The sequence below is a fragment of the Pyxicephalus adspersus genome, chromosome Z (assembly GCF_032062135.1).
Source record: "Pyxicephalus adspersus chromosome Z, UCB_Pads_2.0, whole genome shotgun sequence".
NCBI lineage: Eukaryota > Metazoa > Chordata > Amphibia > Anura > Pyxicephalidae > Pyxicephalus > Pyxicephalus adspersus.
In genome coordinates this window covers 14,757,548-14,772,222 of record NC_092871.1, presented here as the reverse complement: position 1 = coordinate 14,772,222, position 14,675 = coordinate 14,757,548, and the positions used below count along the sequence as shown (strand labels likewise).

Here is a 14,675-nt window from a genome sequence, read left to right as displayed (position 1 = left end):
CCTCTATATTCATACCAGTTGACCACTATAGCATTCACAGTAATTACTAGGGTGACTTGGAGCAGGAATGTGGAGAGGCAGTAAGGTTCTGGCACCCCAGTTCACCAACTTCCAGGTTCTTCCGACACACCATGGTTATGTGATGCCTGGGACAGCAGATGTGATTGATAAAAGGCTGATAATGACTACATATCTTTTTTCCCCACACAAGTAAATGCATTCCTATGCACCTGATTGTTTACTGACTGTACACATTCTAATTAACAACAACCACTGGATGAACAAATCAGTCAATTGTCAATAGTCAATTGTTCTTACTTAGAATCTTTGCTTAGAATCTTTGCTCATAGTTATCATTTGTCACAAGTTTTATGAACAGATATAGAAAGACAGGCCAGGCATCTTCATGGACATTAAAATGCTTCCTTCATTTTCTCTGCTTCTGTTTCCACTTGACCAATTACTTTCTTTATTTTTTAGGGAACTTTGATGTTTCCAATCCTAACTTCAGTCCTAAAGGACCCAACACAGTTCAAGAACCCTACTGAGTTTGACCCTGAACATTTCCTTAACAAGAATGGCACCTTTAAGAAGAGGGATGCCTTTATGCCGTTTTCAGCAGGTACTTTGTTAAAGTTAATTACAAGTACAGCTAATTATTTTGGATATACAGTGGATTCTTAAAGCGGAACTAAATGTAATCATTAAAACATTGAGAGCAGGCAGCTACATTAATCTATCTGCTTGATCAGCTTACCTGTCCTTGCTCTGTCACAGGCCCCACCATCTTCACCTTGTCCTCATCCAGGTTCTGGAACTTTGACGATCTTGATTGTTTTGGCTGGAACGGTGCAACTCTTGTGCATAGTCCCATGCTTCTATTCTACTGACTATTCAGTTTCAACTAAATATTAATGTACAAGGTACTTAGGCTACATCAGTTACCAGTATGTACCATGTACAGTCAGCGAGTAACACCTAAAAAGGGGGTTAGTTTCATTCTCTATGTACATAAAATACAGTGAAATTAATATAAATGTTACATTTGAGTATCACCAAAGGCTATAACACAGGATGTACATTTAGTAGTAGATCTTGATGTGTTTTCTTACTTCTTTCCCAGGAAAACGTGTATGTATGGGGGAAGGTCTGGCTCGCATGGAACTCTTCCTCTTTATGACAACCATTCTACAAAGGTTTACTCTGAAACCCACCGTGGACAGAAAATACATGGAAATTACACCAGAACCCAACACAAATGCCTCTAGACCTCGTGATTATGAGATGCTGGCTCTGCCTCGATGAAAGACCATTGTATACTTTGGTGTTATTGGATATAAATGACAATGCAATTTCACGTTGCATTGTCATTCACTGCTCTCTCTGGACCTTAATGATCTACAAGAAAAAGTACAAGAAACTGCTTCTGCTGAGGTCTTGAATTTAATTAAACCCAGTGACATTATATTGCCAGAATTTGTATGTTGATCCCGTGTTTGCATGAGCTTCGTTATGGTACATGATATTGTAGTTCTGGTAGGCATGGGAATGTTGTGTGAATAAATCAATGTTCTATGTAAAATACTTCAGAATGTAAATAAACTACTTGTCAGAACAAACTGATCTTTTTTATTGGTAAAGTCTTAGCACAATAGAACTGATAAATGATTTCACTTGTAATACATCACTCAGGGAATCCAATGGAAACATTCCTGTAGCCTGTGATTCTTTCCTCCAAAGTGGAATGAAAATATAAAGGATCGTCTACCATTAAATTATATACAAAATAGAGTTTTCGGTTTTCTTATCAGTATCCCATTGCTAGACAAATTAGAAACTGCGGAGGAAGGGGAGGGGGGGGGGGCTCTGTTACCTAAATCAGTGTTCCTACTGAACGATTTATCCTATCTTCCTTTTTTATGGCTGAAAGGAAGATTGGAGAGCAGACCATGTCAGATGGGAAGACTGTCTATATGTAAGGAGGTTCGATTGGCTAATTTAGATTACATTACTATATATGAAACGGCCATGACATGAAACGGCAAGAAGGGCTATATTTATGGAATGTTGTTAGAACTTGAGAGCACTTTTTTCATAGTATTTATGGCTGTATCGTAGTCTGCTGTCTCCTGATTTTATATTATCCAGTTATTTTTACACTTTAGGTTAACAATAGGGGATGCAGGGCAATGCTTAATCATACAACACATGTGAAAAAGTCATAACAAAAGACCATGGGGTATGGGGCCCTTGGGGTGATCTGGAATTAGCAATGAATTGGAAAGAAGAAGTGTTGGATTTATTTAGCTATTCAGGGTTCAGTTTCTTCCTTACTATCCAAGTGGTTTAACTAGACATGTAAAGGCCAGTAGGATCACAGGCAGGAAAAATGTAAAAGTGATTGCAACCTTCCCCTACTCTACTAAAAAATGTTTCTTTTGGAAAAGCTAAGTTAGGTAATCTATATAGCTAGAATGAGACAAATGAGTAAGGCCAGATGATGATGAACTACTATCTGACTAAATAAACCATTAAACATTGCAAAGTTGAAGCACTTGCTAATAATGTCCCCTACATTTTTGGTGTTATCTCTAAAGATATGAGAAAGCAAAGTTATGAGAGAACATATTCAGAAGATGTGAATCCCCTCCCATTATTTTTAAAGGTCTTCCATTTTTCCAGAGAGCAGGTCTACAAAAACCTTGGTATGTAAATGTTGATATTTATCAATTCACTTTTGCTCTAGGAAGGCCTGGAGCATACGAGTGAAATGAGTATTAGTGCAAGGCCGGCATGACTCAGCAGACAGGGGGGAAAGTATGGGCGGCTGGGAACAATTTCGTTGGGAAGGTGCAGAGCCCAAGGTTTTAATAAAGGGTGGACCCCAGAGGACCTGCAACTAGGATATTATAATTTCAATTGTTTTCTGCAAGGTTATTGTTGATTTATATCTTGATTATATTATTTGATATATATATTTTGTTGTTCAGTTAAAATAATTGACATGTTTTGTATTGGTTATGTATATATATTTATATATATTTATATGGTTAGTTAATATTATATATGGTTATTATTCGTGATTATTATGTTATTTAATATTTTATGTTAATAAAAGGCCTGCGGGCCATTTAAGCAACGTGGTGTATTTAATGTGTATGGGTAAGGGGCGGTGGATGTTGGGAGAAAAATAATAAGTATGATGGGGGGAAGTTATTTTGAGCAAGTTTACCAAGCTATGTCTTAGGCACATGTCTAAGTATGTAGAATAATAGCCAAAGCCTGACTGAGATAGGAATGCTGAAATGTAAACCTTCAGAACTAATGACTGAAACCATATGCCTTACAAGCATGTGTTATGATCAGTAAGATGTGGGGCTGAAGCTGCTGAATAATCATGTAGAAAAAGCCAAATCAAACACAACTTCTACCTAAAATAATAAAATTATTTTTAAGTTATTTTTTATGCTTTTTATATTGCAAAACATTTTAGTACATCGTATTTGCATGTAGCTTACATTTATGTAACATATATTTTCATAAACTATATGAAGCACTGTATGATGTTGTTTACATTTAATTGAATGCACAACACACATGCTATTATACGTTTGGGATCCTTCAACAGTACAATGAGTTTTTTTTGTTTGTTTATTGGGAACGTATTTGATTGTATTTGATGTAGAAGTATAAATGTTAACTGTTTTTATTTCATTAAGGAAAAGTAGTCAACCAATGTGTATGTGTGAAGTCTTGTGTCCAGTTGAAGGTGTAGCTTTTGAAAAACTTGAAGGAACAAAAACAAGAGATATAAACATGGACTAAAACGGAAAACAATGTAAACAAAACGGTCCAACTGCTTATGAAACCACACTATGGTGGGTATGATATTCAGCTGCTTGTCTGACCACAGTAATGGGAATGACATCTAACTGCTTACTGGATCACATTTATTGGTTTGGCATCCAACTGATGGCTAGACCACACTAGTGTGTTAACATCCAATAGTTTATGTGATCCCCTTATCAGGTATGGTGTCTGACTATTTTAGTCACCACGGCGGTAGGTATGACATCAAACTGCTAACTTGAGCACACTTATGAGTACAATGTCCAACTACTTGTGTGGGATTGACATCCAACTGCTTGCAAGTTAACACTAGTGGCTTAACATCAAACAATTCATGGGGCTACACTAGTGGGTATAAATTCCATTTACCCCCATGGCTACACTAGTAGACAAGACATTCAGCTGCTGATTTGACCAAACTAGTGCATATGGCATATTCCAATTATGTAAGTATTTAAAGTGGAACTAAACTAAAAAAAAAAGCTTACTCAACTTTACATCAGCAGATCCCTCGATCCCTTAGGAGCTTTCCTGGATTGGGTCCCATGCCATCCACTAATCCGCCTTCGTCCTGGCACGGGGTACATGCCGGGCACTGCCATTGTCTTCCTTCATCTTCCAATTTCTGCATCCAGTTTCTACATCACTCGATCTCGCACTGCACAGGCAAGAGATGGGGTGACATAGCCTACTGTAAATGGGAGAAAGAGTTCTTATCTTGATGCACATGCATGCACCAATGAAACAGCCAGAATCATTCCAGGAGGCTCTGCACTCTCATTCTGTCTATCACGATAGGGGAAAAAAGATAATTTTTACCGTACATAAAAGGGTTGTCTGATAGGCCTGCATTAAATCATTTTCTTGATATCTGTTGAACAAAGTTTTTAATGGTTGTTTTATTCAATATTTTAAAGGGGTACTTCCCCTGTTTCTTCTAATATTTAGTACATTTTATAGCTATTTACAGTATTTAATTCTCTACATATGTGACAATCTTTCCTAATGTGATTAGAAGACATTCAAACACTTTTTCTTGGTACAAAACACTAAAAAAAATTGAAAGACGCAGTGATGATGTCACCCGATCTAAAAATAAGGTATGTAATGAAAAAGAAAAGTTTTATTTAAAAACTTGTTTTAACAATTGACGAGGGAGAGTTAGAAATTGGGGAAATGAAAAAAGCACACTTCAGCTTTAAGTCTTAGGTAAGTTTATCTCTCTGTTATTGCCTTCTCTATTCTATTTTTAGTCTGACACACTTTCCCTTTGACCCTACAATAAAATGCTGTGCACATTGTTGAGCTCTTTCTGTAGGAAACACAACACAGTTCCTTTTAACGCCCATTCTTATTACATCATGTCTGCTTGGAACTCAGCCAAAGTTCAAAGCTTAGTTACATGCAGGAAAGTATAATAGCTTAGACTCCGGTTTCTCTGGGAACTAGTTACAGTCAGAATGGCCCTCGGAATAGGGGCAACACTTCTGCTGGCTACTGGGGTCACTGGTCTGATTTACCTTTTGACATGGTGGAAAAGGATAAAACATAGTAATCTCCCTCCAGGCCCCACTCCATTGCCCCTACTGGGGAACATACTGCAGCTGGGTATTACAGAAGTGCCCAAAGCCATAGTAAAGGTAATACCTACATTTATTTTCAATTTTCGTGGTGGACGGGAGAAACGTTTAACATCTTTTTATATACTGTTATTGTATTCTTAGCAAAATGTATTATAACACACAGGTAAGTGAGACGTATGGACCTGTGTGTACCTTCTATCTGACCAACATTCCTGTGGTTGCATTGGTTGGATATGATGCAGTGAAGGAGGCATTGATAGATCAAAGTGATGTTTTCAGCAAAAGAGGAGAGGTGGAGGCAGTCAAGATATTGTTTAATACTTAAGGTAAGTACACCGATTTACCATAAATTTTTACCATAATATACCATAATCGTACAATGCATGCTTCATGGGTGTAACCACAATGTACATGTATTTTGTGTAATACATAGAAGGGGAATGTTTCATCAAGGCAAGCAAGCGCACACAATTTCCCACGTTGCAACTTGTAATGGCATGTTGTAATATTAAATAACCCTAAATCATAATGTATTTCGTATTATATTGTAAGTATGATTCAGCATCTGAAAACACCCTTAAATTATATATGTAACACAAAACTGACCTTTATTGCAGCAGATAAGTTATGAAATTGCATTTTCTGATTGTGCAAACCTAACACTCTTATCTTTTTCTTTTTGATTGTGTGCTTTCCATTTTGGTAAATCAGATCTTCTGGAGCTCTTAGACAACATTGCACAGGGATAGTACAGTTTGCTTATCACTCTGGCTATACAAGTGAGAAAATGTAAAAGACTGAAATATTTTAATTTATTTTAAAAATTCTATTATATTGTATATACTATGTGACCACTAATCGGCATCCTAGTTGCTAATCATGTAACACTTCAACTTTGTAGTGTATACATGTTCCACAATACGCACCTTTGTTAGTACGATTTACAATGTAAAAAACCTTGAGGGCTGCACTATATGAATAAAGGCCGTCCATCTCCAGTACTCAGGGGCCACATACTGGCCAGGATTTTCAAACAAATGAGGTAATTTTGACCCTTTGTTAAGTTTTTGCTGTTTGTCTTTGAAATACTAAAATGTGTGCACTTTAGAACTGGAGTTCAACAGCCCTGATATAAAATCATCAATATTAATATTTACCCTATGACTTCTTCATGTAGAAATGGCCTGGAAGATCAAATTCCTATGTCTTGCCAAAACAACCCAATGAATGGTCACTGTTGGGGAATTACCCAAAGCCTTACCTCTGACTCACAGCCAGTAAACTGCATTGAAACCGATGCCTTATTGCTACTACTTTTATCCTAGTAGCCAGAAAAGCCTTACCTGTTGGCCAGTCTGATCTTAGTTTCCCTTAAATAACCTAATTACTCCATTTTTAAAATTAAGTCTGTGTCCACAGCTAGGAGCCACCCATTCACCAAACGCTATTGAAACACTGCTATTGGACAAACAGATAGAGGTGATGGTGTTAACCCCAAGGGGGAATAGCTTACGTCTGAAGTCTGCAAAGGTGAGCCCTTAGTGAAAGTAATATGGAGGCAGGGCTGTTTACAGACGGGTCTTGTGGTACTGGTTGTTTGTGGTACTGGTTGTCTTGTGGTACTGGTTGTTTGCAATACTATGAAAGTCATAATATAGAAGCAAGTCAATCCCTTTATGCTCCCCCTTCCCCATCTACCTCCTCTTACCTCTGCTTCCCCTGAATTTCTCTATATTTTAAATGTAATCAGTCCTAAATAATACAAAGAGAGGCAGTAATGTGAAAATGTCTTCCCTTGGCTTTACATTATAGTGTAGCTGGAGGATTCCCCTGAATTCACAATATGCCCTCATTCTGGTAGAGAATGCACGAGTTTATCTGCAGTTCAGTTCCCATGGTCACATGACTGAGGGAACTTTGTGCTCACAGCTGTGACTGCAGGGGATCCCCGGGGCATAACAGGTTAATTAACCTGTAGTGCCCCGGGGATTGCACACTAAGCTAATCAATGATACTTGCCAAGGCTGCAATCATTGAGAAGAGTGCACGATCCCCGGGGCACTACAGGTTAACTAACCTATAGTGCCCCAGGGATCGTAGTGGAACTGCAGAGTTTATCTGCAGTTCAGTTGGCATGGTCACATGACTGTGGGAACTTTGCACTCACAGCTGTGACTGCAGGCGATCTCTAGGCACTAGAGGTTGAATGGGGACAAGTTTCCCCATTCATCACATCTAGTGCCCGGCGTTCTTGGATAGAGAAACTTTATCCAAGAACACACACAACTAGTAAAGGGAGCAGCCCTTAATAGTCCCTAAAAATAACCCGAATTCTCCCACCATTGATTTCAATGGTGTTCGAATTCGGCATTCGATCATTCGAACAATAACTCATTATTTGATCGAATAGCTGTCGAATCGAATAGAGAGATATTCGACCAACACTAATCATAATGATAATATTGTTGATGTAGATATGTCTTGACTAGTGCAATCTCCAAGCTGACATTTTGTATCTCTCTTTACAACATTGCAGGCATTATTATGAGTAATGGAGAAAGGTGGAAGACGATGAGGCGCTTTGCTTTAATGACCTTGAGAAATTTTGGGATGGGGAAAAGAAGCATTGAGGAGAGGATCCAGGAGGAGGCCCAGAATCTGAGGGAGCAATTTATGAAAGAAAAAGGTTGGTGACAGTCATGAGCTCAGTTTAACATTTTTCTTGGTTGCCATTCCTTATATTTACAGCAGAAAAAAGAAAAAAAAATAGTTTTCGTTACTTTTTTGTACATTTGCTGTACATTTGTGAGTGTTTTATGAAATTTCATTCTTTCTTATCAAAGCACAGGCTTGCCATAATGATAGAGCAGTCCTCTTGCTCCCTGGTAGGGCTGAGTGCCCAGGGATTTTGTATTATCTTATGTAATAATATTACCCCAATCAACTTATGCCTGTATGGTGGTACATTCCTTTGTGGTTATCTTTTTGTCCCTGAATACAGACTCTCCATTTGATCCAACATATCTGCTGGGATTGGCTGTGTCCAATGTCATCTGCTCAGTTGTGTTTGGAAAGAGATTTGATTATGAGGACAAGGATTTTCTGACCCTTTTGGAATACATCAGAGAGATCTTCAGGGGTCTGAACTCCCGGTCTGGTCAGGTGAATATATAAAAGGCAAAGCAGAAAAATTCTTTGACAACTACCAACCATTGAAATCCATGCTTATTAAAATGCATATTCTGATGGATTTCTTTAGCTGCTTAGTAGGCCATTGTCTAGGGCAGTAAGATTAGAAGCGATCACTTCCAAACCTCAATACTTTCTTATCTATAAATCCCCAGTTTTGGCTTTGATTTTCTTGGTGGTCACTAATACACAAAATAATTTTATTGTAAATTTTGTAATACAGATCTTTAAAGTATTTATTTTCCATTTGTTGTATAATACCTTTAATTTTTTGGAAACCAATTTAAAGTCCCATACCATCCTTTTCCTCTTGAACCACCATGTTTGCATATGATGCTAAGTAAGGCTAACTCTTTATAAACAGAAAGATCACTATCTGTAGGCTTTAAACTATTACAAAACATGAAGCGAGTTTGCTGACATTCTGATGTAAAGTTATATTTTTGTTTTAGATGGTCGGCATGTTCCCAAAATTGGCAAGCAAACTTCCTGGACCCCATCAGAAAATGTTTAACAATTTTGAAAAGCTAAGGACGTTTATTAGGGAGTCGGTGAAAGAGCACAAAGACGTTCTGGATAAGAACTGTCCACAGGACTTCATAGATTGCTTTCTCATAAAGATGGAAGAGGTGAGTTTAGAGACTAAACCAAAAGTGGTCTCGGAACTTTAGTAAAATATTTGTCTCTTTTAATATTAGAATTGGAATTAACAACATTTTAAGCGGCAGTAATATGTTTAGGTCCTAAAACAGTGTTCCTCCACCTTTTAAACATGGGGCATGGTTGCAAAACGAATGAATTAATTATTACTATTTTCACAGGTCACAGTATATTAGTGCGGTGGTCATTGGGAAGAATCCCTCCTACAGTGCTGGCCAATGGGAAGAATGTCACCCTTACAGATAGCCAAAAAAAAAATTGGTGTCAGTTTCACTGACCTGAGAGTCATAAATTGCTCATACCTCGATAATTTTATGATTAATATATACTCTTTTATCTTACACATGTGGGTGTGGTTAACCTTTCAACTAATTATAGAACTACATATATTTAGCTAGAGACTATATACATTTGGGTGTCATGACGTAGAGCCCTTTTGCTTCCTGTTTTATTTTTGGGGTCTGATTTATTAAAGCAGAAGATAGATTAACATGGCAGGACCCGGGGTGATCCAGCAAACCTGCAATGAATGTTTAAAAAATAATTTGCATATTAGTTGGCAAAAGTTTTCAGTCTTGGACCCGATTCATTTCAGGATTGCTGAATCAACCAGGTTCCCTCTGATAGTCTATCCTCTCCAGTCTTTACAAAGTTTTGATAAATCAGACCCAATACTATTATATTATTATTATTATTATTATTAATAATAATAATAATAATAATAATAATAATAATAAAAAACAAGATTTATATAGTGCCAACATATTACGTAGTGCTATACATTAAATACTGTTTAAGACATAATAATTGTATACATGTACCACTAACTGTATTACTGTTGTACATAATACATGAAACTTTATATTTTTAAATACTATAATTGCTTTTCCTTCCAGGAGAAAAATAACCCAAACACAGAATTTCATGAGGAAAACTTGTTGGGATCAGTACAAGATTTGTTTTTTGCTGGTACAGAGACTACAAGCACTACCCTGAGATATGCTTTCCTAATAATGATGAAACACCCAGAGATACAAGGTATTACCTTTGCTACCAATGTATGATTTGTTTTTCTAGTCTACTGTCAACAGAATGCTGGCTCAGAGGTTAGCACTCTGGCCTTTGCAGCACTAGGTCCCAGATTTGAATATAGGCCAGGACATTATCTGCATGGAGTTTGCAGGTTCTCCCTGTGTTTGCATGGGTTTCCTCCACATATTCCGGTTTCCTTCCACATTCCAAAAACATCTGGTTAAGTACATTGGGTTCCCCACAAAATAGGCTTTAGACTGTGGGTAATAACATATAACTATAGTAGCGACATTCAATTGTGGATCCCCTTTGAGAGACAGTTAGTGACACGACTATAGACTTTGTACAGTGCTGCGTCATATGTCGGCACTATATAAATACTGTACAATAATGTATAAAAACTGGAAAAAACAGGTTGGTCATGGAGTAGGAATTGTGCTTTATTCTAAACAAATATGTTATATCAGAATTTAAATCTGAAATTTAAAAAGTATTTTTGCAACTGACCAACCCTTTGATGTCATGATTTGCTGAATTTGCTTTCAGAAATGATTTTGCTTTTTCCCTCTATTTGTTCCTTTGATCGGGACAGTAACACAGCTCATGTCTTATGGTGGCTACATTCACCTCAGAGTCACTTTTGAGAGCAGGTATTGTCAAACTATGGAAAGCATAGGAATACTTTTCCCAAATAGATGGTTTGGCCTATGGGCCACATACCTCCTTTACTGTGTTGACAGTTTGCAGAGCACCTAGTTGTAACATTTGAAAAAGTTTGAATACATTTTGAAAAATATTTGCTGACCCATGTCTTTACAGCCAAAATAGCCTTAATAAATGTTACTAGATTAATCCAAGAAAAAATCATATTCAGTTTTCTTATCTATGCTTTCCTGTGCTGTTCTTTTTTCTTCATAATAGACAATTCTCTTTACAGTCACTTGATTTGCTTCCAAAAAATATATTGGCTTTCTTGCTATCATGGCAGATCCTAAGATATGCTTATATCTATATTTCATGTGTGAATGTTGGTCATACATTTAGATATTTTATTTGTTTAAGAAAACTCCTTGTCCTTTTATGAATTTGTATACAACCTACAGGAAAGGTCCAGGGAGAGATTGACAACGTGATTGGACAAGATCGCCTTCCCTCGGTGGAGGACAGAAGCAAGATGCCATATACAGAAGCTGTTATACATGAGATCCAGAGATATGCTGACATTTTACCTACAGGATTAATACATGCTACCAGCAAAGACACCACCTTCAGGGGATACCACATTCCTAAGGTAGAGGGAGAGCTGTAAAGAATAAAAGAACATAATAAAAAAACCTCCAGCTGATTTATAGGTGGTGGTGGTGAGGTACTATAACTGTCGCCTAAAAGCAATAGGCAAACAAAGTCTTGGTATCACCTTTTTTTTCTAAACATGATTATATCCAAATTGACTCTTGGAGGAGGTCCTGGTCCCTGGTGAGACTTCAAAGGCTTAGGATTCAAGGAGGAGACAGCAAACTTTTGTTTAAAGCCTACCCAAACTCAACATTTGTGCTTTACATAGAAGGGTAAATAACCCTTCTATATACAGTAAAAATGTTTTATTTTTATTTTTTTGGGAAAAAAATGGTGTGGCACAGCCCCATTATGTCTAGATCGCCCTTTAAATTGAGCAGAGCTTACATGACGTAGGTATCCCGGAAGGCTCTGGCTGCTCCTTCTGTGCATACCCTAATCTTGGACATTCACAGAAGGGGCATTCCTCCTAGGAGAAAGAGATGCTGATTTCAGGCATGCACAGCTAGATCGGCTCATTTTTCCCCTCTTCACATTGGCTAAATCACCCGATTTGAACGGGGAGTGTTTTCATTAGGGAATGTTTTTAATGAACATAAAAAGATTAAACTTAAACCACCACACTCTCCTACCTGTATTTTGGTGGTCCTGGAATGGGCTTATTTACGATGATGGGAAATTCATTGTTGTTGTTCATATACACAGTGCCTTATGTCAATAGGTTATAATAGTATTGTGACACCTACTGCTGCCCTATTGAGCTTGTTAGAATATCTATAAAATGCTTACTGTGCGAAAATAGCTGAAATAGATAGGAAATATTAAATTGAACTGCAATAATCTGAACTGTTGCTGTAGATATTACTGTATTTGTATTTATTTCCATAGCTTTATAGAATTCCCTGATGCTGAAGCATAGTAGGCTGCCAAGGTCTGATTTATACTACAAAATTAAAAAAAAAAAAAAAAAATTAAAATGGATTAGATGACGTATAGATTAAATAATTTTTCGGGGTTTTATTTTAGAACACTATTGTGGCTACTGTACTTACATCAGTCTTGAAAGACCCTAAATGCTTCAAGAACCCAAATGAATTTGACCCAGAACACTTTCTCGATGAAAATGGGGCCTTTAAGAGGAGTGAAGCCTTCATGCCATTTTCTGCAGGTACCCAAAGACTATATTTTTGTTAAAGCTGAAAAATCAATTTCATGGATATGAAGCAAATCCACATAAGATACATACATGGTCACTCAAACCCAAAAATCAATTAAAACCATGCCCCAACAACCTGTTATAACATGATATTGATTGTGGGAGATTATCACCAAACGCACTCACTGCCGATATTTCAGACATCATTTCTGTTTCATGGCACTCTGCTGTTTCCAAATAAGACAAGGATATATTATTACAGAGTCTGTAGGTAAAATCTCTATACTTATAAAGCTTGCAGTATCACAGGCCAAGAAGTATCAGAGCACCACCATAGGGAAATTTTCAATGCAAGTATAAATTGTAGCAGTATTGTGAAGCTGATAATTTTTTGGTCAATTCTCCATAGGCAAACGCTTGTGTGCAGGAGAAGGGATGGCTCGTATGGAACTCTTCTTGTTCTTCACTACTATACTGCAAAGATTTACTTTGAAGCCTACAGTGGACAAGAAGGACCTGGAAATCACCCCAGAACCCAAAACCAACGCTTCAAGAGTTCGAATATATAAGATGTTTGTTGTCCCTCGATGACATGACAATGTGGCTAGCAGCTGGTATTCTTAATAAAAAATTTTCATAGTATACAGTTTTTGTAACATACTGTAGTTAATCTAAGCCTGACATTTTGCACATCTAATAAATTTTGCACCTTTATGTGCTTTTTACAGATTTGAGATATCACATCTTGCTTGTCTTGGCTAGTGATCTAAATTCAGCAATATGAACAAAGTCAAATGCATAATAATGTATATTAACATGTATAACAGAAGAAAAAATTCAAAACACTATTTTACTTTAAAAAATACAACATCTCTGTGTCCAAACTTGTGCCATTGGGTTGATAGCTTTATACTTAGGATGGGCCGCAAATTTCCAAAGAAAACTGACAGATATTGTATATACCAAATCTTGATAAAACATTTTGTGAGTGTGTGTGTAGGAAGAGGCGGTAATAAACACAAAAATTCATACCAACAATGTGCAGTGTGAAGACAGCCAACCACACCTGCTTTGGCTGTGACATGAGCTCTGTTCACTTGGATAGATGGGATATTGTGGGAATTAGGCCTTCTCTTCCAACAATGACTCCCCCTTCTACCTCAAATGGACAATATAACAAATGACCATATGAACCAATATTCTGACTAAGCTGCACCTGGGCACATTTACCCACACTCCCTGTTTTGTGCATGTGCTCCATTTGTTTTGCCCCAGGGCACTGGACACTTATTAGGGCTATGTGTTGTTTGTTGAAGCCTATGGAGGAGAAAACAAAATTTGTCAACCAGGAAAATAGCAGTATCAATTTCATCCTGCTTGTTTCTGATGTTGGAAGCCATGCTGGATTTGATGCAGTATGGGGAAAAGATTGAAGACCTTCATCCTTGTCGTTCAATAAAATGAACCAGATGGGTGCCCTTTTTTAGCCACCTGACACCAAGCCGTGGAAACTTTTTGGTATCAGCAACAACCATAATACTTTATAAGTCTTTATACACAAGACAGTGTGGTCAGAGGTTGTAGAGCAAGCCTATTTGGCATATTTCAAATTTAAACTTGGTGATCAAGATAAGTCTTGGGCTCCTCATAAGGTGTGCAAACAGTGTGTTGAGGGTTTAAGGATGTGGACAAAGGGAATACGTGATAAGATGTCATTTGGTATATCTATGGTTTGGCGAGAGCCAGGAGATCATTTCAGTGACTGTTAGATTTGTATAGTGAAAACTTCAGAATATAACATGAAAAATAAATGTAACATAGAGTATCCCAGTCTACCGTTGGCTATACACCCAGTAGCTCATTCAGATGAAATCCCAGTGCTGGTTTTCGTTACACTACCCTCTCTTGAA

General features: G+C 37.3%; 1 protein-coding gene and 1 pseudogene across 1 annotated transcript in view; both read left to right on the top strand.

The window, feature by feature from the left end:
- Window positions 1-1,619, top strand: part of LOC140344153 (cytochrome P450 2A13-like) — a 9,511-nt gene extending 7,892 nt beyond the window's left edge. Inside the window, exons 8-9 of the mRNA XM_072431110.1 lie at window positions 481-622; window positions 1,124-1,619. Of these exons, the coding sequence (XP_072287211.1) occupies window positions 481-622; window positions 1,124-1,305 (324 nt within the window). The 3' untranslated portion in view covers window positions 1,306-1,619. The remainder of the gene's footprint in view (window positions 1-480; window positions 623-1,123) is intronic.
- A 3,148-nt stretch (window positions 1,620-4,767) lies between these two features.
- Window positions 4,768-13,494, top strand: LOC140344154 (cytochrome P450 2C8-like; annotated as a pseudogene).
- Window positions 13,495-14,675: the final 1,181 nt, after the last annotated feature.